This window comes from Mauremys mutica, chromosome 1, assembly GCF_020497125.1.
Source record: "Mauremys mutica isolate MM-2020 ecotype Southern chromosome 1, ASM2049712v1, whole genome shotgun sequence".
Classification (NCBI taxonomy): Eukaryota; Metazoa; Chordata; order Testudines; family Geoemydidae; genus Mauremys; species Mauremys mutica.
The window spans coordinates 43,959,419-43,986,718 of NC_059072.1; the positions used below are offsets into that span (position 1 = coordinate 43,959,419).

Here is a 27,300-nt window from a genome sequence, read left to right on the forward strand (position 1 = left end):
GACGATGGCTAGCAGTCGTACTGCAGTGTCTTCTGCCAGCTTAAGTTGTAAAAGATAGATGGAGTGGATCAAAACAAGAAATTGACCTGATTTGTTTTGTGAAATCAACGGCCTGCTAAACCCAAGGTTTTGAGTTCAGTCCTTTAGGGGGCCATTCTGTGTGACAGTTGTTTGTGTTTCTCCTTGATGCAAAGCCACCCCTTTTGTTGATTTTAATTCCCTCTAAGCCATGTCATCAGTCACCCCTCCCTCTGTCAGAGCAATGGCAGACAATTGTTTCATGCCTTTTTTCAGCGCAGAACCAGGAGCTGCAAAAGCAAAACCAGGCGAGGAGGTGACAGCAGTGTGGTGACGAGAGTGATGAGGACATAGACATGGACATAGACTTCTCACAAAGTACTGGCCTGGCAATTTGCCCCAGCAATGTGCACATTATGCTGATGAGCTCTGCATGGTCACCTGTGCTGATTAGCTCGCCACGCTGGCCAAACAGGAAATGAAATTCAAAAGTTTGTGGGCCTTTTCCTGTCTACCTGGCCAGTGCATCTGAGTTGAGAGCACTGTCCAGAGCGGTCACAACGGAGCACTCTGGGATAGCTCCCGGAGGCCAATACCGTCTAATTGCGTCCACACTACCCCAAATTTGACCCGGCAAGGCCGATTTCAGCGCTAATCCCCTTGTTGGAGGTGGAATAAAGAAATCAATGTAAAGAGCCCTTTAAGTCGAAAAAAGGGCTTCGTCAGGTGGACGGGTCCAGGCTTAAATAGAGATAACGCTGCTAAATTCGACCTAAAATCATAGTGTAGACCAGGCCCAAGTCTTTGCTTTCCCACAGATATTCTGTGTGACTTTAGGCAAGTCACTTAGCTTCAATGTACCTCAGTTCCCCTTCTGCAAAGTGTGGACAATAGCACTATTAGTCACTATTCCTCAGTTTTATTTTAGGAAATGAAGAAAAATGTTAAAATATTTCTCTGGGGTGGGTGTGAGGCCAATGCTGACTTTTTGTAAATGGCAACTGTGAAGGGTTAGATCACAAAAACCCCCTTGGGAGCTGCCACCTGATGTGCCAAGACTACTTCTACTTCTGTTTTCCCTGCCAGCTCAGGGACCCCAGCACCCTGTCTTGCTGAGCCAGACACACCAGTCTGCTCCAACACAGACCCAGGGTCTGAATTACTTGCCCCAAATCTGCAGACTTAACTGAAAGCAGCTTACAGAAGTGTTCCTGTCATTAACACTCAGATGTCCAACTCCCAATGGGGTCTAAACCCCAAATAAATCCATTTTACCCTGAATAAAGCTTTTATTTGTAATTGGGTCACTCACACAGGAACACAAGCTGTAAAAAGAATGAACAAATGAAGATTAATGAAAACAAAAGGGATCAAAAGTAGCAATCAAAAGTAGCTTTTCCCACCAACATAGCTTCTACCATTTGCAGAGAACATAAGAACATAAGAATGTCCGTACCGGGTCAGACCAAAGGTCCATCGAGCCCAACATCTGTCTACCGACAGTGGCCAATGCCAGGTGCCCCAGAAGGAGTGAATCTAACAGGCAATAATCAAATGATCTCTCTCCTGCCATCCATCTCCATCCTCTGATAAACAGAGGCTAGGGACACCATTCCTTACCCATCCTGGCTAATAGCCATTTATGGACTTAACCACCATGAATTTATCCAGTTCTCTTCTAAACATTGTTATAGTCCTAGTCTTCACAACCTCCTCAGGTAAGGAGTCACACAAGTTGACTGTGCGCTGCGTGAAGAACTTCCTTTTATTTGTTTTAAACCTGCTGCCTATTAATTTCATTTGGTGACCCCTAGTTCTTGTATTATGGGAATAAGTAAATAACTTTTCCTTATCCACTTTCTCCACATCACTCATGATTTTATATACCTCTATCATATCCCCCCTTAGTCTCCTCTTTTCCAAGCTGAAGAGTCCTAGCCTCTTTAATCTTTCCTCATATGGGACCCTCTCCAAACCCCTAATCATTTTAGTTGCCCTTTTCTGAACCTTTTCTAGTGCCAGTATATCTTTTTTGAGGTGAGGAGACCACATCTGTACACAGTATTCGAGATGTGGGCGTACCATGGATTTATATAAGGGCAATAATATATTCTCAGTCTTATTCTCTATCCCCTTTTTAATGATTCCTAACATCCTGTTTGCTTTTTTGACCGCCTCTGCACACTGCGTGGACATCTTCAGAGAACTGTCCACGGTGACTCCAAGATCTTTTTCCTGACTTGTTGTAGCTAAATTAGCCCCCATCATATTGTATGTATAGTTGGGGTTATTTTTTCCAATGTGCATTACTTTACATTTATCCACATTAAATTTCATTTGCCATTTTGTTGCCCAATCACTTAGTTTTGTGAGATCTTTTTGAAGTTCTTCACAGTCTGTTTTGGTCTTAACTATCTTGAGCAGTTTAGTATCATCTGCAAACTTTGCCACCTCACTGTTTACCCCTTTCTCCAGATCATTTATGATTAAATTGAATAGGATTGGTCCTAGGACTGACCCTTGGGGAACACCACTTGTTACCCCTCTCCATTCTGAGAATTTACCATTAATTCCTACCCTTTGTTCCCTGTCTTTTAACCAGTTCTCAATCCATGAAAGGACCTTCCCTTTTATCCAATGACAGCTTAATTTACGTAACAGCCTTTGGTGAGGGACCTTGTCAAAGGCTTTCTGAAAATCTAAGTATACTATGTCCACTGGATCCCCCTTGTCCACATGTTTGTTGACCCCTTCAAAGAACTCTAATAGATTAGTAAGACTCGATTTCCTTTTACAGAAACCATGAGAGTGGTTTGATTATGCCAAAGGGAGAGCTCTCTCCTGTTGACATAGAGCATCATTGGACTCTGCATTATTTTGCTTACACTTGAATTTTTAACAAGAATGTTATACCAGATTACGACAGATGTTAGAAACTTGAAGCTGGATATTTCAGAAGCCAATGACTGTGCTTCACTTTTAGCTTTTGGATCTCTGGCTTCTTCCGAAATAGCAACCAGTGCTTCGTAAACTTCCTCAGACTGATATCTCAATATTTTTACACTTTCTACTCCGCTTTCCCAGAGTGTCTCAGATAGAGGCTTAACGGTAATACCATTGACATGTGCTTTGAATATTTGCCATCATTGAGTGGAAGCTGAAAGAGCACATAAATGCGTTGGAGCAAACCAAAAAAAGAAGTAGCTTCTACAGAAGACTTGGCCATATCACACAAAATCAAATTAAGGCTGTAGCATGCACATGGAACAAAAAAGGCTCCTGGATTTTCTGCCAGCAATCTAGGTTGCATGCCAGAAATACATCCTCTCATATTGGCACCATTATCATAGCCTTGTCCTCTAATATTCATTACTGTCAATCCCATTCATTTTAGTTCATCAAGGAGAGCTTGAAGAAGTCCAAAACCTGTAGTGTCCTTTACTTCTAGAAATGTGATAAATGATTCTTAACTGTAATCTGTGCTGAATCACTAATATTGGCAAATCTCACTACTAATGGCATCTGTTCTTGATGACTTATGTCTGGAGTGCAATCTAGAATTATGGAAAAATATTTTGCCAAAGTAACAATGAAACTATTTTGTTTTTCACTTTATCACTCATTAGCATGATCAGTTCATTTTGAATTCTTGGTCCCAAATAGTGGTCATGTATTTCATTTTAAGTTACTCTTCGGAGATGTTCACTCATCACTGTGTCAAATTTTCCCAGCAGTTGTACAAGGCCCAAATAATTGCCATTTTTGGGCTGGAATAATTTCTCAATCCTTCCTCTAAAAGCAAGATTGTTTGTTGATAGATATTCAACAGTAGATAATAGACGCTCAAGAACACAACGCCAATGCTTCTTCTCTGACTCCAGGAATCTTTGATTTGGAGCATCAAGAGTTGTCTGATTTTTTAACCTTACACTCAGCTCACACCATTTGTGCATACTTTCAATGTGGTGTTGTGCCTTTTCATGTTGCAGTAATATGTGACTAAGATTTTTCCAATCATTAATACCCATGGTTTCTATCTTAAAATTGCAACTATTGAAAATCTTGCATGGGAAACAAAATGCAGCATCCTTACATTTAGAATACACAAGCCACCGTCTGTTGACAATTTCACCATTAGAGAGTCTTTTGTAGTAATTGTTTTCTGTGAATTTCCTACCTCTAATATCTTTAGGATATTCAAGACCTTTTATTCTTACAGGGCCTTTCTCAAGTATAATGGCACAGAATTCATTGTTTAAAGATTGCGGCCATGCGCCAATGTTATCTATATCCCATACTAGTTCAGTTTCAACTGTTGTAATTTCTTGTTTTGTGTCTGCATCTGTTTCAAATGATTGTTCTGTGTGTTGTTTAGTTTCTTGAGCTTTGCCTGCATAAAAATTTTCTTCAGGAGTTACTTGATGACCTTGATCAATTTCGTTGTTTTCATGACGTACAAACTATTTCATCTTTCTGTTTTCTTTTTTGTGACCCAGAAAGTTGTTTTCAATATGACATAACTTATAAGGGTGTTTTGTAAAGAAATAACTTTTTAAATTATTGTCAGATTATCAGAAATATTATTTAAAATAACTAATATAGGATAGTCGTGAGCCTGTGACCTTGAGCTAGTGTGAAGACACCTCACAAGGCGCTCCATCCTGACTGAGACACAGTAGAGTTGGAAACCTATGTCATTTTTACAAAGCCACTTTTTAGTTTTAAATGTATAGTAGGTATCACTCTTAATGTTAGTTACAACTCTATATCAGTGTTATACTGTAAATATGTCAATGGTATTATCAAGTTTAATAAGCTGGGTTTCCAAGCAGTGGGAAAATACAACCCTAGTTTTATTCCTAGGTAAAGCACAAAGTGACCAACATGAAGTCAGCACAGAATCATCTCATCTAGATTAAGGTAGCACAGAAATGTTACAGAAGTCCTATTGTGCCTTATTTTTGTTTGTAAAGACATTAGCAATAGCAGCAAATTTTTGTCACTGCCAGAAATACATGATAAATCACTGCCTCTAAAGTTCCATAAAAACTAACATTTTCGCAATTCCAGCATGATCTGCTGCACAGATTCTTCACAAGGAAGTGTCCCTGGCCTTTTTAACTCATATTAACCATGTATTTACTTTATGAAAATTGGACAAAACATTGTGAAAAAGTAAGACATTGGCTGCCCAACCTCTGGGCTGGCAAAAGCTACACTGACTCACTGGGAAAAAAAGCAAGAGAATCTTAGTACAACATATGGTCACGCTATACACTAGTAAGGAGATAAGCATATTACAGTTGTTGGAGGGATCTATTTAGCAGTAACAAGGCTATAGGAAAGCCAGTCAACATTTTTTGTTTCTCTGATGAAAACTGGCCCACTTCCTGCCACAAACCAAACTTGTCACAAATAATTGTCAACAACTTAATTTTCTGTTTTTGGCTAAGATATTGATTTTTTTTTTAAATTGAAATTGGATTCAGGATTGTTAGCAAGCATTTTTGGCAAACAAAGTTGTTAAATGACAGTCTAAATGGCAACACAGTACTGCTTTCATGCTTGGCTCACCCTCAGCCTGCTGGTCCAACAGCTGCAGTAGAGGAGGAGATAGGTGGAAAGCTGCAGGACCCCAAAATCCACCTCTTGCCGTGCAGAGTGGCAACAGCAGCAGCAAACCCTCAGGTCTGATCACACACCACTGGGACAATGGTGAAGTTAGCACAGCATCTGATCTCAAGGATGGGACACCCACGGAGCCACAGCAGTTCATCCTGCCCTGTGCAGCTCCCCCGGATGAGATGGATCGCTGCCAGCCCGGGGGAAAGACACACTCCTCAGCTAGGGTGACCAGATGTCCTGATTTTATAGGGCCAGTCCTGATATTTGGGGCTTTGTCTTATATAGGCACCAATTACCCCCCACCTAGGGTGACCAGAGAGCAAGTGTGAAAAATCAGGACGGGGGTCGGGGTAATAGGAGCCTATATAAGAAAAAGACCCAAAAATTGGGACTGTCCCTATAAAAGTGGGACATCCGGTCACCCTACCCCAACCCCCTGTCCTGATTTGTCACACATGCTACCTGGTCACCCTATCCCCAGCCCTCCCAGCTGTGTGTGATCATTCCAATCCAGTTCCTGTTGCTTGGGCTGGCTGCTGAGGAAGTGAGTCACTTTCAGTTTCACTTCCTCAGCACCCAGCCAGCCAGCTCCCCCACCTCCCAGCAGCTTTACCCAACCAAGCCCTACCGGCGGGGAGGGGGGAGAGAGGGGTGCTTTGGGGGGGGAAGGGAGTGCTCCATGGGCGGGGTGGGGGAGAATGCACGTTATGGGGAGCAACAAAGGATACTGCCAGAGCCACCCAGCCTGCCTCACCTCACGCCTGGGAGAGTCACACTCACAGGTGAATTCCTTCCCTCACCCCTTCCCAGAGACCCCAGCAGCCAATCCCCTCCCTCAGTGGTTCAGGGTAGTTCTTCCATCACTGTAGGTAATCCATCTCCCCAAGAGGAGGTAGTTAAGTTGATAGAAGAATTCTTCTTGACCTAGCGCTGTCTACACCAGGGGTTAGGTTGGCATAGCTACGTCTCTCCGGATTTTTCATACCCTGCAGTATCTTGTTACATGAATATGTAACTCAAATCGATGTAGCTTAGATTTACTTCTCGTGGGGTCCACACTATGCAATGTTGAAGGGAGACACTCTCCCATCGACTCCCCCTACTCTTCTCAATCTAGTGGAATACAGGAGTTGATGGGAGAGCGATCTGCAGTCAATTTAGCAGGGCCACCCAGAGGATTCAGGGGGCCTGGGGCAAAGCAATTTTGGGGGCCCCTTCCATAAAAAAATTTGCAATATTATACAATACTATATTCTCGTGGGGGCCCCTGCAGGGCCTGGGGCAAATTGCCCCACTTGCTCCCCCCCATGGGCGGCCCTGGGAAAAATAAACCTTCTGCATCTCGGCACAAACCCAGTTTTGAGAAAACTTCTTTACAAGGTATCACTGGTTCTCAGCATCAGCTAGTGCTAAAAGGCACTAAAGCTCATTAAAAGGGTTGGACAAATATTTTCCGTCAAAAGTTTTTTTGGATCGAAAACTAGGGGTTTTTAAAAAGCAGAAAAAAATCATGGACAATGTCTGCTTTCCTTCAAAATTTGTTGTGGTTTTTTTTAATTGAAAAGCTGAAATTAGTCTGCCAAAACCTGCATATGGTTTGGGGTTTCAGAAGTGTGTGGCCAAATATTTGCTGCTTGCTGTGTTTGATTGTTTAAAGAAACAATAAAAAAATTCTGCTTTAAAAAAATCCAAAACTTTTGAACCACCTCAGCTCGTGACCAAACTCCTGAGCCCATCCAGTCAGAGATTTTTCCAGGTTTCTGATACTCTGCCGGCTTCCTTCACTCATATCTGTCTCCATAACTTTGGGTTCATTTAGCTTAGAACATAAGAACAGCCATACTGGGTCAAACCAAAGGTATCTTGTCTACCGACAATGGCCAATGCCAAGTACTCCAGAGGGAGTGAATCAAACAGGTAACGATCAAGTGATCTCTCTCCTGCCATCCATCTCCACCCTCTGACAAACAGAGGCTAGGTACACCATTCCTTACCCATCCTGGCTAATAGCCATTAATGGACTTAACCTCCATGCATTTACCTGTTTCCTAGAGACTGGCTCCATGGGGTCCCTCACAAACTGGAGACAGTTACTTTGGGTTTGTCTTTAGTATAGCTTATGTACATACTCCACGAACTGAGCATTTGAGCTTGTTCCAGAATCTGGGATGAGCCTATGTTGTCAAAACTGAAATGCTCAAAATAGCACATGCATGTGAATGGACACAGGGTGCTAAAATTAAATTAACCCAGGGGTTCTCAAACTGGGGGTCAGGACCCCTCAGGGGGTCACGAGGTTATTATTGGAGGTCATGAGCTGTAAGCCTCCACCTCAAACCCCGCTTTGCCTTCAGCATTTATAATAGTGTTAAATATATTAAAAAGTGTTTTTAATTTATAAGGGGGCATCACACTCAGAGGTTTGCTATGTAAAGGGGTCACCAGTACAAAAGTTTGAGAACCACTGAATTAACCCCTTTGAAGCCTCAGGGAATGCAGGTTTGGGGGGGTCTCCCTTGGTAGGGTTGGGAAGGAGGTAGGTGGTGTAGGATATTGCTCTTCTCATGTGATCCCTCCCCCAGTGGCTAATTTTAAATGAAGCTACCCTCCCCTGACATGAATCTCCCTATGCCACTGAAATTAGGGTATGTCTACACTACCAGAGTAGTTCGATTCTACTTAAATCGAATTTGTGGAACCGATATTACAAAGTCGAATGTGTGTATCCACACTAAGGACAGTAATTCGACTTTGTGAGTCCACACTAACGGGGCAAGCATCGACATTGGAAGCGGTGCACTGTGGGCAGCTAACCCACAGTTCCCGCTGCCCATTGGAATTCTGGGTAGAGCCCCCAATGCCTGCTGGGGGAAAAATGTGTCGAGGGTGGTTTTGGGTAACTGTCGTCATTCAACCGTCACTCCCGCCGGCGGGCAATCAGTTTGCGCACTTTTCTGATGAGTGACAGCGCGGACGCCACAGCACTGCGAGCATGGAGCCCGCTGCGATCATCGCTGCAGTTATGGCCGTTGTCAACTCCTTGCACCTTATTGACCACCTTTTTCACAGTCAGATGCTGAGAAATCGGGCGAGGAGGCTACGGCAGTGCGGTGAGGACATGAAGTCAGAGAGTGGCACAGACCTCTCACACAGCATGGTACCCCGCACCGTGGAGATCATGGTGGCAATGGGTCATGTTCATGCTGTGGAACGGCGATTCTGGGCCTGGGAAACAAGCACGGACTGGTGGGACCGCATAGTGCTCCAGGTCTGAGATGAATCACAGTGCCCGCGAAACTTTAGGATGTGTAAGGGAACTTTCCTTGAACTGTGTGAGTTGCTGTCCCCTGCCCTGAAGCGCAAGGACACCCGCATGCGAGCAGCCCTGACTGTGCAGAAGCGAGTGGCCATAGCCCTCTGGAAACTTGCAACGCCAGACAGCTACCGGTCAGTAGCGAACCACTTTGGCATGGGCAAATCTACCGTGGGGGTTGCTGTGATGCAAGTAGCCAACGCAATCGTTGAGCTACTGCTCTCAAAGGTAGTGACCCTGGGAAATGTTCAGGTCATCATAGATGGCTTCGCCGTGATGGGATTCCCAAACTGTGGTGGGGCTATAGATGGAACTCACATCCCTATCCTGGGACCGGACCACCAGGCCAGCCAGTATATTAACCGAAAGGGCTACTTTTCAATGGTGCTGCAAGCACTGGTGGACCATAGGGGACGCTTTACCAACATCAACGTCGGATGGCCGGGCAAGGTTTCATGACACGTGTGTTTTCAGGAACTCTGGTCTGTTTAGACGCCTGCAGGAAGGTATTTTCTTCTCAGACCACAAAATAACTGTTGGGGATGTGGCGATGCCTATAGTGATCCTCGGGGACCCAGCCTACCCGCTAATGCCCTGGCTCATGAAGCCCTATACAGGCGCCCTGGACAGTGACAAAGAACTCTTCAACTACCGGCTGAACAAGTGCAGAATGGTGGTGGAGTGTGCTTTTGGATGTCTCAAGCGGAGATGGAGAAGCTTACTGACTCGCTCAGATCTCAGCGAAACCAATATCCCCATTGTTATTGCAGCTTGCTGTGTGCTCCACAATCTCTGTGAGAGCAAGGGGGAGACCTTTATGGCAGGATGGGAGGTTGAGGCAAATAGCCTGGCTGCTGATTACGCCCAGCCAAACAGCCGTGCGATTAGAAGAGCCCAGCGGGAAGCGCTGTGCATCCGGGAGGCTTTGAAAGCTAGGTTCCTCAGGGAGCAGGGTAACCTGTGACTATTAAGTTTGTTTATAGAGAAGCTGAACCTGCCCCCGTTTCTTTACCCAGCTAATGTTGACTACCCTCTGCAGTTACATACCCCGTTCACCCCGTTCACCCTCTTCCAACACATGCTTAAAAATAAAATACATGGAACTTTGTTAATTAACACCGTTTTCTTTATTACTGATTTCGCGGTAAAGAGTTGAAACTGGTACGCAGACTGGGGTGGGTAGGGTGTGTAGTGATGTAAAGACCGCTTCTAAACTCGAGGAATGACAGGCTCCTGCTCCTAGAGTGGTCCGCAGTGGCGGACTGGTTGTTTCAATGGAGCCTGCCACCCCTCCTTTTCGGGACTCTGTGTGTGGGGGCTATGTGACTTTGTGGCGGGGGAGGACGGTTGCAGATCCCCTGCTGCTTGGCTCTGTGATCCAGGATAAGGACCGCTGCATAAGATCTCTAACCGCCCTCCCCCACCACAAAGTCACATAGCCCCCCCCCCACAGAACATGAAAACCACCTCCCAGACTGACCAGGGTGCCTAGTGACTGCACTGTGTGTGTGACCTGCTGCTGAACCTGCCCCCGTGTCTGTACCCTGGTAAAGGTGACTGTCCTGTCCAATTACCAACCCCCTTTCCCCCCCCTTCAAACACAGTCTCCTCTAAAAGAACAGGACGGAACCAGTAATTAACAGAAAAGTATTTTTTATTATCAACTAGACAGTTAGGGGATGAAACTGGGACGGGGGCTTGGGTGAGGTGGGAAGGAAAGGACTTATCAAAATTTTGGGAATGAGAGCCTTCCTGTAATTGAGCACTGTGCAGGGGTGGAGTGACAGTTTTCACGGCCCCTGCCACCCCTCCTTCTTGGTACTTTGGGTGAGGGGGGTATGGGACTTTGTGGTGGGGGAGGGCGGTTAGAGATAGACTGCAGTGGGGCTCTGTCCTCCTGCCTCCAGTCCTGCAGAACATCCACAAGGCGCTGGAGCATGTCTGTTTGCTCCCTCATTAGTCCAAGCAGCGTTTGAGTCGCCTGCTGGTCTTCCTGCTGCCATCTGTCCTCCCGTTTGCTGTGTGAGCGCTGGTACTGCGACATGTTCTCCCTCCACTGGGTCTGCTGGGCCACCTCGGCTCGGGAGCAGCCCATAAGTTCTGAGAACATGTCGTCCTGTGTCCTTTTCTTTCACCGCCTAATCTGCGCCAGCCTCCGTGAGGGGGATGCCGGGGTAGGTCGGGAGACAGTCGCAGCTGTGTGATGGGAAAAAGGGAGTGAATTCCTTACAAAGATACATTTTTGCGAACAATGAACATAGTCTAGTCTGTCTCTGTGAACAAGACCATGCACAGCACCTCTCTCATGTGCACTCAGGACCAGTTCGAATTTTCGGCCTTCGCATTCAGTGCCTGGGGTCTTGCAGTGAAGATCAGACAAGCGGGGCAGGACAGCAGAATTCGTGGAGCAGGCAGACATGGTAAGCCGTAGACTTTTGGCTGCTTAAAACTCAATTTATAGCAGTGCCCTCCTTTCACGGTCAAAGCAATGCTCCTAGCGTTGGCCAGTTCCTGCTGCCGGCAATCGGTAAAGCATGAACTCTGCCCCTGTCCCGCCTCCACCGCGTGGCTGTAAACCGCCGGTTACAGTTATGTAAAGGAAAAGGCAAGCAGTCCCAATACTAACATTCCCCTAATTCAAAGCAGGCCACCATGGGCGACATCACCCTGCTGAGGATCAGTGAGACAGAGAAAGACCGCATGCTGTGTGAAAGTCAGCAAAAACCAGGGCCCTATGCCGTCATGCTCTGCGAGGCAATGATACCAGAGTACCTGAGGATAGCCTGGCGTGGAAAAGTGTGCTACCACGGAGGACGCAATAAGGCCGCTCTCCCCAGGAACCTCGTGCGGAGGCTTTTCGATTACCTGCAGGAGACCTTCGTGGAGATCTCCCAAGAGGATTTCTTTTCTATCCCCGTTCATATTGACCTTCTTTTCACATAGTTAATATTCCTGTTCTGTTAAAAATAAATGTTTACATGTTTAAAGCACTTACCGACTGATCCTTCCCCTGATTCAGAGTCCGGGTTAACGGCTGGGGAGGGTTGGTAGGGGATCTCCGTGAGGGTAATGAAGAGATCCTGGCTGTTTGGGAAATCAGCGTTGTAAGCGCTGTCGACTGCCTCGTCTTCCTCATCTCCTTCCTCATCTTCCCCATCTGTGAACATCTCCGAGGAACCGGCCGTTGACACTATCCCATCCTCAGAGTCCACGGTCACTGGTGGGGTAGTGGTGGCGGCCGCACCTAGAATGGAATGCAGTGTCTCGTAGAAACGGCATGTCTGGGGCTGGGCTCTGGTGCGTCCATTTGCCGCTTTGGTCTTCTGGTAGCCTTGTCTCAGCTCCTTGATTTTCACGCGGCACTGCGTTGTATCCCGGCTGTATCCTCTCTCTGTCATGGCTTTGGAGATCTTCTCGTAGATCTTCACATTCCGTTTTTTGGAGCGCAGCTCCGAAAGCACAGACTCATCGCCCCACACAGCGATCAGATCCAAGACTTCCCGGTCAGTCCATGCTGGGGCCCTCTTTCTATTCTGAGATTGCATGGACACCTCTGCTGGAGAGCTCTGCATCGTTGCCAGCGCTGCTGAGCTCGCCACGATGTCCAAACAGGAAATGAGATTCAAACTGGCCAGACAGGAAAAGGAATTCAAATTTTCCCGGGGCTTTTCCTGTGTGGCTGGTCAGAGCATCCAAGCTTGGACTGCTGTCCAGAGCGTCAACAGAGTGGTGCACTGTGGGATAGCTTCCGGAGCTATTAGCGTCGAATTCCATCCACACCTATCCTAATTCGACATGGCCATGTCGAATTTAGCGCTACTCCCCTCGTCGGGGAGGAGTACAGAAATCGAACTAAAGAGACCTCTATGTCAAACTAAATAGCTTCGTTGTGTGGACAGGTGCAGGGTTAATTCGATTTAACGCTGCTAAATTCGACATAACCTCCTAGTGTAGACCAGGCCTAAAATATAGACTATAATTTGGCATTTGAGAAGTGAAAGGGATGGTAGCCCTAAGGGAAAAGCTAACAGCTTGGCTCTTGTGCAAGCCTCAAACTGCTGAATGAGTTTTAGAGTAGGGAAGGCTGTGCCTCCCAAACAGCCTAGCCCTGCCCCCTATCTGACCCCCACCCACTTCCTGCCCCCCGACTGCCCGCTCCCCTCAGAATCCCCGACCCATCCTGCTCCTTGTCCCCTCACCGTCCGCCAGAAACCCCCCAACCACCACCCCGGGACCTCACCCCTGCTCCCTGTCCCCTGACTGCCCCAACCCCTATCCACCCCCTGCTGAGTCCTAACAGACCCCCGATACACCCACGATCCAACCCCCCTGTTCCCTGTCCCCTGACCGCCCCCCCAACCTCTGCCCCCTCCCTGTCTCCTGACTGTCCCCAGGACTCCCTGCCCCTTATCCAACCCCCCCCAGCCCCGGCCCCTTACCCCCGGCTTCCCCCTCACCCGGCGCCTCAGTGCGCCACATCCAGGAGTGTCCCTGAACAGCGCTGCAGCATGGCTCCAGTGGGGCCTGAGCTCCTCCCTGCTCAGCCATGTAGTAAAGGGGTGGGGCTGCGAGCTCCAGCAGGGCCTGAGCTCCTTCTGCTGGGCCTGGAGCTCGCAGCTCCACCCCCTTTCCACGTGGCTCTGAGTGGGGAGGAGCTCAGGCCCCACCGGAGCCATGCTGCACCGCTGTTCAGGGACGCTCCTGGATGCGCTGAGGCTCCGGGAGAGGGACGGAGGTGGGGTTGGGCCGGGGAGGGAACCTCAGCCATTCTCGGGGGGGCCCCTGCAGAGCCCGGGGCCTGGGGCAAATTGTCCCACTTCCCCCCCCCCCCCGTCTGGGAGGCCCTGCAATTTAGCAGGTCTTCCCTAGGCCTGCTAATTGACTGCTGATGCATCATCACCACTTGTTGATCCCTGGTAAGTGTAGACAAGCCCTATGCTGATACAAGTTTTCAGTGTAGACCAGCCTGTAGTAAGAGGAGGCCCTGAGATATAAACCTTGGTATCAGAGGCCCGGTATGAGGCCTAAGGCCTGACCTAAAGTAATGGTCAAGACTTTGCTAACATAAAGCAAAGTTAAGCTGTGAGCCAGAGGCAGGCCCTGCTCAGAGAAGCTGGCAAGGAAAGGGCTGATACTGCAAAAAGAGACATACCTAAAAGGTACTGGACACCAGATATCAGAACATTCACATACTTGTACACTCCACACAGATAACAAGGAACAGGCTGACCCTTCCCAATGACAGGGCCAAAAGGGTAATATGATGGATAGAGTTGTTTTGTTCGAACTAACATGTACAAGGTGAGAGGCGGCACTTTATTACGTAGAGGGGTTGTACCTTGCTACATAGAGGGGTTGCACCTCAATACGTCAGGAGTGATGTGTAACTTGTTTGTACCTGTCTATAAGAATGCATCCCTGGGGCAGTGTCTTTGTCCAGCCTCGGGGGCAGTGGAAAGTCCCGCCACTGACTGAGCTGAGTCCATTGCCAGGGGGCACATATTCGTAGTATGTCCTCCAGAGTAAAGTCTAGAGGGAACTATCATTGTGCTTCGTTTGACAATAAACCTGGCCGAAGTGCCTTCGTACCTTACTAGAGTCTGTGGTCATTGGGGGTTCTCCCAGGGTCTGCGGAGTCAGCTATCTGCGCAGAGCTGGGACAGCACACAGAGGGAGCACACGCACACAGCCGATTGATATCAACATTGAACAGAGCAGAGCACCACACCAGTAGCATCTGACGACACAGCCCATAGATTCCAAGGCCAGAAATGACCATTCTGATCATCTAGTCCTACTTCCTGTATAACACAGGCCCTAGAACAGGGGTCGGCAACCGGTGGCTCGCGGCTCGCCAGGGTAAGCACCCTGGCGGGCCGGCCCGGTTTGTTTATCTGCTGCGTCGGTAAGTTCGGCCGATCGCGGCTCCCACTGGCTGCAGTTCGCGGTCCCAGGCCAATGCGGGAGGCAGGAAGCCGCGGCCAGAACATCCCTCGGCTCGCGCCACTTCCTGCCTCCCGCATTGGCCTGGGACCGCGAACCGCGGCCAGTGGGAGCCGCGATCGGCCGAACTTGCCGACGCGGCAGATAAACAAACCGGGCCGGCCCGCCAGGTGCTTACCCTGGCGAGCCGCGAGCCACCGGTTGCCGACCCCTGCCCTAGAACTTCCCCAAAATAATTCCTTGAGCAGATCTTTAAGAAAAAAAATCCAAACTTGAATTAAAAATCGTCACTGATGGAAAATCCACCACAACCCTCGGGAAATTGTTCATAAATTGTTCTAATGGTTACTTTCTGTCACTGTTAAAAATTTACACCTTAGGTAGGCCTGTGTATTTGTATATCGTTAAACACTGTTATCTGGAATCCAACTGTGTGTGGTTTCCCCCATTACTAATGTTGTGTAGTGAGCAAAGAGACTGTACTGCCATTCCTTATTTTAGTGGGTGGGGAAAGGAGATCAAAGGAAATTACAGAGCTCTGAGTTACTTGTCATTGAGGAGGAGGGGGGGGATATACAAGGATTTTGTCAGTTGGGGAGGGGCTGGGATGCTTTTCAGAGGCAGGAGGACGTTGATCCTTCGCTATCCTATCTGCCTTGCCCATCCCTATTACCCTACAATTTATGTTAAGAATACAATGTTGACACACCCATTTTATTAATGTGTTTCTAGTCTCCCGGATCCCCACCGTGTTTTCCCTCGTATTCCAGATGCCCCTGAGCCATTTCGGGGGAGCGGGGCTCCGCTCTGGCAGCCATCCCCGACTATCATGTATGGCGGATCCCCGCAGCACTGCGGGCTGTGCTGCCAGTAGGATCCCTGCTGCTAGCCCATTGACTGTCCCTATCTAGGCGCGTTCCCGTGCCCTTGTGCAAGCCCCCTGGAGCGCCAGGGCCCCTGGGCGGGACATTCCGGGAAATCTCTCCCGTCCAAGCAGGAGCACACACATAAGAGAGGCGGGTTGGGGGTGTGTGTATGGGAGGGATGAGACGTCACCAGTGACGTCACGCCTGAAGCCCTTTTGCGAAGGTCACACTCGATTGGCTGGCGGCGGGGGCGGCATCCCTTAGTTCCCCAAAAGTCTGTTAATAGCCTGGCTGGGCAGCGGCTCGGTTCCTTTGCGCAATCCCAGAGCCGGCGGCTCCGTTCTCCCCGTGGAGACCCCGCTCGGCGGGCAGGTAGGTGCCGCGCGTGGTGCGGGGCGGGAGCTGGGCGCTGCATCCCTGCCGTGGGGTCCTGCCGCCGCCGCCGCAGCAGCAGCAGGCGGCGGCGCCTTTCCCCAGGGGCCTACGCTCCCGGGTGCCTCCAGGCCGCGCGTGGAGCTGTTCCTGCTGGCGCTGGGCTGGACCTTGGGGGCCGCTGCGCCCCGGGCAGTCGGCGGGGCTCCCTGGGTCACTGCGGGACAGGGGGCTGGGCTGTGGGAGTCGCCCCCCCCCGCGTTCCGTGATTCCGCCCCCTCCGGGGGGGGGTGGTTCTTGGCAGCAGCTTCTCGCTCTCTGGGAATGTGTCTCTCTGCCTCCGAGCCCGTCCCGCCGTGGTGGGTCGGGCAGACCCGCCTGGCTTTCAGCTCCCTCCCTGCTCCTCGCCACACGTTTGCATCTTCCTTTCTGGCAACAGAGTAGCCACGTTTGTCCTCGGGGGTGACCCCGGCAGCGAGCCTGACTTTTCCAGCTCGAGTCGTGAGGTCTTTTCTGGCCAGTAACAGACTGACAGGGAGAAATCCATCAGAGAGAAAACTGCGAAGGAGATTAAATGATCTCTTTAGCTGCATCTCTAGATCAGGGGTTACCTGCCGCCCCCTTCTGACCCAGGGAAAACAAGTTTGGATCACATCATACGTCAGTTAGGAAGGAACTGTTCATAACTTCTGGCAAAGGTGTACGTGAATCTGAAAGTCACCATTGATTTAAAAGCAGCAAAGAGTCCTGTGGCACCTTATAAACTAACAGACGTTTTGGAGCATGAGCTTTCGTGGGTGAAACCCACTTCCTCGGATGCATGACATGACATTTCACCCACGAAAGCTCATGCTCCAAAACGTCTGTTAGTCTATAAGGTGCCACAGGACTCTTTGCTGCTTTTACAGATCCAGACTAACAGGGCTACCCCTCTGATAATTGATTTAAAAAATCCCACGGGGGAGGGATATAAAACCCATCGATCTGCTATTGCTCCAATTAACAATTAAGATAAGTATAACTGAAGGAGATTGTGGGGAAACATTTTTTCTATATTTTCACTTTGCACTGGGTACCTGGCAGAATTCTTAGTTTTTTGTTAACGATGCAGCTGGAAAAACAAATTGGCAGTACGCTTCAGGCAGGTATTGATAAATGAGATTGTTTAATTTCAAAACTAAATGCTTTAAATAATCATTTTTTAAACAATTAAAAACTCATGCCAACTTCATCAGTTTGTGGCACTAAAACTACCATTAGAAGCATAACCATATATTCAGTATGCTTTAAAGAGTTTCTGTCAATTTAAAAATAATATGTTGTAAATATAATATCTTAGCTGCATTAATTATGTTAAAGATAGTACAAGTAAGAATATTTTTTTAAACCCATCTTGCCAGTCTTTATATGCCTTGTACTTCTTCCAGCAAGGCCAGTGAAAATCAGTGAAGTCATTTTCGCTCTGACTTACTTTAGCAGTGTTGGATTTCAAAGGCTCCTGGGAATGTTTGTTTAAAAGCACCTCCTTTTAGTGGAACTCAAAAAAAGTTTCCACAATGTTTGTTTTTGGTCTGAGGTTTTATAAAATCTTGTTTTCAGGCCAAATTGAAGATGAAAGTGTCCCTTTAATAGACCAAATGTGAAAAATACAAGCACTGTACAAGCAGGAAAGAAGATATGATCCCTATCTCAGAATTTTGCATGCTCACTCTTCTCTCCCCCACCCCACCCAAACAAGCAAACGAAACCCTATCCCCACGTGACCCATAATCAGCCAGTTAGTTTATTGTACAGTGGGTTTTCATCAGGAAGGATCCTGTGCTTGCAGGCATTCTGCTCATAGGAAGGTGCCATGTAAGTGAGAACTAAAAGATCATTACACTTTTCATTTCGAAGTAGCTTTCTCTGATACTGTAGGATGCTCACTATGTATTTCTCTCTACAGACACTCCTAACTTGAAGTCCATGAGCAGTCCCACTGGGTTTAAAGGGCCTCCGTATGCTTAAATATTTGCATAGGTCTTTGCAAAACTGGGGTCTAAGAGCTAGATTTTTCAAAGATGTTTAAATGCAGATTGAGGATCTGGATCTAGATGCCTAAGGTATTCAGGCATCTAAGTACCTTTTGGGGATCTGGACCTTACTGGGGTTTTCAAAAGTGCCTAAGCACCTAATTCACGTTGATTTAAATAGGGGTTGGGTGCCGAGGCATTCTTATGTAAATACCTTTAAAGAACTGTCCCAAGGGCATTTGGCATTGGTCATGTAGCACCTTTAACTCTACCTTATTGCTCTTTTATGAGTTAGTCTCTTTTTTTTATCACTACACCAAGTGATAAGGGAGATACTTATAAGATTTATAAGGTGGGGTGTTGATAAAAGTTTTTGACTCTTGCATATTTATACTGGTGACTCAGTCTAATTGGCATTTTTGCTTAAGCCTCCAGCACTGATTACAAGTACAGTAACTGGAATTAAGAACAATATACCTTGCACAGGAGTAAAAGCTTTTTGATACAGCAATACTGGTGGTTTGATTTTGTGAAGTAACCCAGCCAAAGCGAAGAGAAAACAAGACTTTTATGTTCTATTACTGTTTCAGTTACGGTTTACATTAGAGCACTTACATTTAGTAATGAAAGTAAATTCAGGTTTCTCTTGCACAGGAAATCTGGGAATATTAGTACCATTAATCAGAAAATTGTGATAATTATTGCTGGGGTTGTGATCATTGTAGTGATTAGTAGTTGAGTATGTTTTACAAAAGATTTCTAAAGAGACACAAACACAATGGCTTCTAAGCACCTTTACAAGCCTGGTATCGTTTAACTACTTTGTCTTTGCTACCATCAGGTTTTATCATGCTACGAATATTCAGAGAGACAACTGACAAGTTTGGGGTCCATCTTTTAAAGTGCCGTCACCATCATAAACATGTACTGGCAATCAGGAGGGAAGATGTTAGTGTTTGGGAAAGAAGAGCACCTCTAGCACCAAAGCATGTTAAAGAGCTAACAAATCTGGGATACAAAGTCTTAGTACAACCATCAAACCGGAGAGCCATCCATGAAAAGGTAAATTCTGCTGTGGTTCCTATTTAGATGAACAAAATGTAACATTGGTTTATTTAATGATGATATTACAGCATTAAAGGATGTACATAATAGCGAACCTATGTTATTAGCTACTCTGTTATGTATTACAAAAGGGGGTCATTCTTTCCCACTGACTAAAGCAATGGGAATCGTTGGCAATATTGATGCCTATTCATTGTTCTTTGTTTTTTAGGTCTGTCCTGACCTCCCCCAACCTCCCTGCCTTCTATTGTCTAAATTCTCAATAATTCTTTGCATAGGAACTTTGGGGTTTTATTTAATTCATGATGTCCTATGTAACTGTTTTTGTCTTTTTCCTTGCTGCCTGCAGCGTATTTCCACTGATGCTGTGTATAGTTGTGACAGAGAAAAGGTGTGGCTTCCCCCTCTCACCCCCCCAATCCTGTTAATTCATCTGAGTTATGTTGAAGTGATTGCAAATCCCTGTTAAGATGCAGGCCATCATGTTTGAAGCCTTGCTAGCTGGCCGTATTGTAGTCATGCTAGCCTGACTCTTAATGAGGCATTTGTATTAAGCTAATGCAATTGTGACACATACCCTTTTTACTTATCAAGTTCAGGGTCTGAGAGTGGGAGGAATATAGTTGAAGGCGAAAAAAACAAAATACAACCTGCTGTCCAGGCTTCAAGGATTTGCACTTTAACCAGATGTTTTAAGTAACAACCACATTTACACCAACGATAACTTACTTTGTGTAAGTCTATTGATTTTTTTGTTATGCTAATGTTCAGCCTGGTCCCGCTGTCATTTGAAGTCAATGGGAGGTTGCCATCAACCTCAGTGGAAGCAGCATGATAGTATGGTTGAGTGGGTAAGGCACAGAGGTGGGAGCAGAAGCCCTAGCCCTAGCTTTTGTAATCCACTGTATGACCATGAACAAACCACCCAATTTCTGTGTCTTAGTTGCACCATCTTAGAATGGGGATTGAGATGCTTTACTCACTTTTGAAGGAATGAAAACCTCTATAACCTATTTATTACTAGTAATAAGATGGGCTGAATTCTGCCTCCAGGTTCAATCCTATGCTATCCCAATGAAATAATCCTTTTATGTAGTGTGACCAGGATCCCAGGGGAGCCACACTGAGATTGCTCAATTAGGTCAAACTGTGAAGAATGGGGCAGACAGTCCCCCAGACTGGTTATTCTGATATTTAGATTCACAAAGCCAGCAACAAAACAGCTTTTACAATACCTTACCGGTTACCCAAAAGCAAAAAATACAGTTCTCTTAAAGCAACCCAGCCTTGAGCTCACACCAAGGCAGTGAAGTCAGATATGATGAGGATTACTAAAAATCTTGTTCATCATATAAAACAATGCCATACGAACGCCTATCTCACTTCCAGGTAACGTTGTAAACAAGAAGTGGGCAGCATGATCTCCTCCTGCAAATGTAAACAAACTTGTTTGTCTGAGTGATTGGCAGAACAAGAAGTAGGACTGAGTGGACTTGTAGGCTCTAAAATTTTACATTGTTTTGTTTTTGAATTTTTTTTGTACATAATTTTCCGTTTCTAAGTTCAACTTTCATGGTAGAGATTGCACTACAGAAATTGTATTAGCTGAATTGAAAAATACTATTTCTTGTTTTTTACAGTGCAAATATTTATAATAGAATATAAAGTGTACAGTGCTCACTTTATTTTTTTGTTGTACTTGAAATCAATATATTTGAAAATGTAGAAAATATCCAAAATATTTAAATAAATGGTATTCTATTGTTTAACAGTGCGATTAATCATGATTAATTTGTTTAATCGCTTGACAGCCCTAATACAAATCCAAGCTCTTAAACTCTTAAATAAGTTTGTTTAGTAACAGGCCTTTAACTTGTTTCTGTATCTTTCTGCTTCATAAGTTCTTTTAAGTCTGCCTTTGTCTTTTCTGCATTAATATTGAAGAATGAAAGTATTTCTTAATGCTCTGTTTACAGGAATATATAAAAGCAGGTGGCATTATTCAAGAAGATATTTCTGAGGCATCTCTAATTGTGGGAGTGAAGAGACCTCCAGAGGATAAATTAATTCCAAAGAAAAACTATGCATTTTTCTCTCACACTATTAAAGCCCAAGAGGCAAACATGTCTCTACTGGATGAAATTCTAAGAAAGGTAAATATTGTAGTAAGAAAGATCAGTGACTGTTACTACAAGGTAAAAAACAGGATTAAGCATACAGTGCATTGGAAGGTAACCTAAGTATTCATAGATATTTGAGCTTTTTTTTTGATACAATAATAGAAAGTCTGAACTCTCCACAGTTGTTGTTGTTGTTTTAAGAGGTGCATTTAATTTTTTAAGCTGTTTATATTGATTCTCTTAAGCTATAATATGGAAATAATCAAGAGGGTATTGTATATCCAAACACCAGCTATAGGGTATCTACCACACATCACTTAGCTATGGGTTAGAGCACATTGCTGCATAGCAACATTTATATTCTACGCTTCTATTTTTATTCCTGAGGGAAATAAAAAATGTTCACACAATATTTTAAAATTCTGCAAATTTTATTTGTCAATAAATGTGGCGGCTCTAGCATGGCAGTGGGGAGCACAGGCCACTGGCTGCATGGAGGTGGGAGATCACTCTGCAGCCCCACCCCCCCAGGACACAGACCCGGCAATGAGGCTGCACCTGACCCTGACATAGCATAAGGGCTGGGCCTGCCCCAGAAACCCCCCAGGACCCTGCCCCTCCATCCAGGTGCAGGAGGTGTGGGTAGGTAGGTTCATCCCAGCAAGATCTAAGTGTGGAGGGGCTTAGTGTGGAGGATCCAGATGTGAGGTGAGAGGGATCTGTGTGGGGCAGTCAGTGTGGGTGGCTCAGTGGGGGTCCAGATGCAGGGGGTTCTGGGTACAAGGGCATGGGACTTTGCAGCAGGGTTGGGTGCTGGGTGAGTGGGGCTTCATAGGGTGAGGGTCCAGGTGCAGCTGGTTGGGGCTCTGGGGGGAACTTGTCAGGGTGGAGGTTTGAGTGTGGAGGGTTCAGTGGGGGGTGGTCTGAGTGAGGGGTGGGAGTCCAGATGCAGGGGGTTGGGGCTTATGGGTGCAGGGGGGTCTGGGTCTGGGGGGGTCCAGATGTGTGGGGTTGGGCAGATGGGGGAGCAGCTTCCCAAACAGTGACCTCTCTCCCGTGGCTGAAGAATAATGGGGGTGGGAAGCGGTGTTCATGTGTGTGCGTTCATGTTCCTGCAGCTTGGGGAGGTTTCTGCCTCTGGCCTCTCCTTTCAGGGGAAGAGGAAGTCCCGGCCTGCAGCCCAGCTGGGACTAGCAGCTTGAGCCTAGCACAGGGTAGGAGCCACCAGTCAAGGCATCCTTAGCATTTCTCTCCCTCCCTCCCTTCCCCCTCCACTGCTGGTGAGGGGGTGCATGACTGCTCGTGCAGCTTCTCTTTGCTTCCCCATCAGAAAGTCATTTTTCTGTTGGGGAGCAAAGAAATCTGCGGGGGATGTGAATTCTGCATGCATGTAGTGATGCAGAATTCCCCCAGGAATAGTTATAACTGGGCTTTAAATATTCATTCTAGGCTGAAATTGCCATTCCTAGCCTCAGTCAAGGACTTAATTATCCCTCTGTATTTGTTATTTATATGATGCAAAGTGCTCAACTTGAAACTGATCGTCTTGGCCAGGGGTTCTCAAACTGGGGGTTGGGACCCCTCAGGGGGTCAGCTGTCAGCCTCCACCCCAAACCCCGCTTTGCCTCCAGCATTTATAATGGTGTTAAATATATAAAAAAGTGTTCTTAGTTTATAAGGGGCGGTCGCATTCAGAAGCTTGCTACACCTCTACCCCAATATAACGTGGTCCTCGGGAGACGACAAAATCTCACCGTGTTATAGGTGAGACCGCATTATATCGAACTTGCTTTGCCCCCCCCATTCCTTGTTCCCTGACCGCCTTGTCCAGAGACCCCCGTCCCTAATCACCCCCAGGACCCCACCCCCTACCCAACCCCCCTGCTCCCTGTCCCCTGACTGCGCCGATCCCTATCCGCACACCCCCGCCCCCTGACAGACACTCACCAGCAGCGGCAGGAAGCAGAGCAGCCCGGCCCCAGCCCGCTCCACTCCGCCACCTCCCAGCCACGGCGCTCTGCTTCCCGCCATCGGTGAGTGCGGGGAGGTTGGGGAAAGGATGCCCCCCCACACTCACCTGTGGCTGGAAGTGGAGCGCCATGGCTGGGAGCTGGCGGAATGGAGCTGGCTGGGGTTGGGCTGCTCTGCTTCTGCTGCTGCTGGTGAGTGCGGGGGGATCCCTTCCCCCAAGCCCCCTCCCCTGAGTGACACAGCTGGGGCCGGGGCGAGGGAAGCAGAGCAGGTCACTCCTGGCCCCCTGCTAAACCCCCAGGCCACTCTGGGACTGCAGGGCCCCCAAAAGTGCCCTCCCACAGCTCCTGCTCCCCAGACCCTGGGGCGGGGGGGAAGCCCCTGACTGCCCCCGAAACCCTCTGCCCCTTATTGAACCCATCGGCCCCGGCATGGTCTGGCACCCTAAACATGCTGCTCAAAGCAGTGTGTCAGAGCTTTATCGCCTTGTATGCGAACCCACGTTATATCGGGGTAGAGGTGTATGTGAAAGGGGTCACCAGTACAAAAGTTTGAGAGCCACTGGTCTTGGCTATAATACACTTTGAAAAGCTGATTAAGTGATGGATGTGCTTTCCTAAGAGACATTCTCTCATGGTTAAAGAATATGGGACCTTTCTTGCTAGAGTAAATTGTGAGGAGAAAAAAAAATTGAAGTCAGTGTGACTGTACTGGTATACATGCTATTGATATCAAGTCTAAAGGGTCTGGTGTGCAGTCCTTATGTGGCTAACTATTCCAAAGAAATTAATTCTGCCTGATTAGAAAATGCAAAATTTGGCCCTTTGCATGTTTTATAACATTGGGTAAAATCCTGGCCTCATGGAAGTTTTGCCATTTATTTCACTGGGACCAGGATTTCATCCTCTGTTTATTCAGTGTATTGATTTGAGCAACTAGTTGTCCCCGAGAACAGAAGTCCTCTGTCACTTAAAAACATTATGGAGACTCTGGTTATCAACCAAGCAAGCCAAAGTCAACCTGTTGTAGAAAAAACAATTGGTTTTTTAACAGTTGAAAACTCAGTCCTGTGCATCTGCGTGTCTCATGCACAAAACGTGACAGGCGTACATGTAAAAGCAGTTCCCATGGAAGCAGTGCATCCTTGATTTTGCTGTTTAAAATCAAACTTTTAGTGAAAACATAAAAACAACTTTTTATGTATTTTCAGGAAATTCGATTGATTGACTATGAGAAAATGGTTGATCACAGAGGACTACGAGTGGTAGCCTTTGGACAGTGGGCTGGTGTAGCAGGTATAGTGCACTATACAAGAAGTAGGCCTAGGACTAATAATGCTCCACCAACATCAGCACCTTTTCAATTTACATTAACTTCCTGAGAATCCAGGCCTGTCGTGCTTTTTGTAGCTGCTGTGTAGCTCCTGAGAATCTTTTTCTAGTCTGTTGCTAATTCCCGGCACTCCCCAACTCCATTATTTTACTTCCTATAAAGTCCCATCTATCTATAAAGAACCAGTATTTCTCTTGCCAGGAGAGTAGATATTCAACATCACTGGAAGGAGAATCAGTGACTCTAGGCCTACAGAATGTGTGCTCTAGAAAGAAATGTCTATCACCTTCCCTGTGAGCCAAAGTGTATGGTGAAGCTACAACATACTTACTAATCAGCCCTCTTTTTTTGTGACACGGTCCTGATAGCTTTGTATTCAAGTATTTATCGTTTTTCCACTGTACCTAGAAAAAGCACACGACTCTTCAGTGGAATTTAGTGGTGTGGGTTTGTCTCTTCCCCCACCCCTCCCAACATGGTGGTCCGCGCCCCCCCTCAAAAAAATATTGTCATGTTTGAGGGATGCCAAATGGAGGACTGAGATCCAAGTCTGCTATTGAACCTGTTTTATCTTGAGTCCAGGAAGATCTTGGGTATCAGTCACTGTAGATCCTGTATGTCCATTCTTAATTATATTAACTGTGTAATTCTGAAATAGGAATGATCAATATTTTACATGGAATGGGATTACGATTTCTTGCCCTAGGACATCACACTCCTTTCATGGTAAGATTTTTACATAATATCACTTGAACATTTTAGTAAAAAGAAATATCGTTGGATCTGGACAAACATATTGATGAAAACCCTTTTGTGTCTGGTTTCAGCACATTGGTATGGCTCATAACTACAGGAACAGCAGCCAGGCTGTGCAGGCAGTGCGGGATGCTGGCTATGAAATCTCTCTGGGTTTGATGCCAAAGTCGATTGGACCCTTAACGTTTGTGTTTACAGGCACTGGTAACGTTTCTAAGGTAAGAAGCCCTCCCACCACCAATGCAATTCTCATTTTTGATGCATCTTTTTACCCAAGTCCTATTTCTACATCTTGTAGACTCACTGTACACAATTTCGTGATAGAATTAATGTGTTCAGTATTCTTGCTTCTAGGTTTTTTGCCACGATGTGGTATGAATTCCTAGTTACCATAGGAACTCTACATGTGCCTGTAGAGGAGCTATGATACTGGTTACTAGTCATGAATCATAAAAACTAGGATGCACTGTCAAGGAAAGCTGCTCTTCATGCCCTTAAATGCTATAGAATGGATAAGGATGACTATGGGAGAGAACTTCTGTTTGCTTTGTCTGTATTCATTATTTCTCAAAGAAGGTTCAACTTCTGCATTATTTATGTGGTGTAAGACTTGATGTTGGTCTCTACCTAAAGGATGGATGGTTGATCTGATGGATGGGTTATACTCTCCACTATCCCTGAGATGCAGTCATCTGCAGAAGCTTTTTGCCTTTTTGGGCTGGGTGGTTGCAGGGTGCAGTCTCCATTACATTCACACAGCCCTTTAGTATACATCCTTAGGCAAGAGACTACTAGCCAGCTGTTGGCTGCAGTGAGCGACTGATGTGGAACCTGGTTGATGGTCTGTCAGGAGATGCTGATGAACATGTGCTAAAGTGAAATGTCAGTCCAGAATTAGCAGTGAAACTCCTTTCTGGGGTCAACCAAGCCTCAGAGGTACCATAATCCTGCAGGCAATTCTCTATGAAACAGAGGAAGAGCCAGAGGGGAATATCAGTTGTCCCATCTACCATAGGAAGAAGTGTCAAAAGAACAGCTGCTGCCATTCAGGAAAAAGAGGAGGCTTTGGAAGAGGATTAGATGCTGACAACATTTGTGTTCCCAGAGCAGACTCTTTCCCAGTCACCTGCTACTCCCCTGGTTCACTAACCAGCACAGGCCCTTCCTAGCTGCATGCCTTCTTGGTCTTGGTTGTCTTCCCCAATCCAGAAAGGCTTTGATACCTGTACCTCTTCCCAGCTGAACCTAGATGCAGTCTAAGGTATTTCTCCCCACCTTCCCATCATTGTCTGGGAGCTGTGGGTATTCCTGCACAGAAGAGAATCCTCTGCTGGTTAGATAGTCCTGGGAGAATTCTGCACCACTGTGCATGCACAGAATTCATGCCCCTGCAGATTTTTTTGCTTCCCCACAGAAAAAGGACTTTCTGATGGAAGCAAAGGGAAGCTGCAAGAGCAGTCATGCACCACTCCCTAGCTGCGCAGGTACATAATTTCAGGCACGCAGAGCAGCCAGCGGAGAGGCAAATCACCCCACTGAACCTCAACCCCCTGCATCTGGAGCCCCCTGCACACAGATACTCTGCCTGCGGACCCTCACCCCTGCACTCAGACCACCCCTCCTCTGAGCTCCCTGCACTCAAACCCCCACCTTGATGAGTCCCACCCCCTTGCACCTCCCTGAGCCCCCACATCCAGATCTCCAGGCCACTGACCCCAGTGAGCTGCACCCAGACCTCTCCACTGAGCCCCAACCACTTTCGCCTGGAAGCCCCTGCAGAGTCCCATTGCCCTTGCACCTAGAACCCCCCCAGCGAGCCTTTGTGCATCCAGATCCCCTCATACCTAGACCCCCCTCCACTGAGCTGCCTGTATCCAGATTGTCCCACATAGAATCCTCTCACCCCA

The 27,300-nt window shown here is 46.9% G+C and overlaps 1 protein-coding gene across 1 annotated transcript in view; it reads left to right on the forward strand.

The window, feature by feature from the left end:
• The first annotated feature begins 16,013 nt into the window (after window positions 1-16,013).
• AASS (aminoadipate-semialdehyde synthase) overlaps window positions 16,014-27,300 on the forward strand; it is a 48,949-nt gene continuing 37,662 nt past the window's right edge. The window contains exons 1-6 of the mRNA XM_044980551.1: window positions 16,014-16,137; window positions 18,991-19,211; window positions 21,191-21,367; window positions 24,516-24,600; window positions 25,296-25,363; window positions 25,465-25,611. Coding sequence (XP_044836486.1) covers window positions 18,999-19,211; window positions 21,191-21,367; window positions 24,516-24,600; window positions 25,296-25,363; window positions 25,465-25,611 — 690 coding nt within the window. The 5' untranslated portion in view covers window positions 16,014-16,137; window positions 18,991-18,998. The remainder of the gene's footprint in view (window positions 16,138-18,990; window positions 19,212-21,190; window positions 21,368-24,515; window positions 24,601-25,295; window positions 25,364-25,464; window positions 25,612-27,300) is intronic.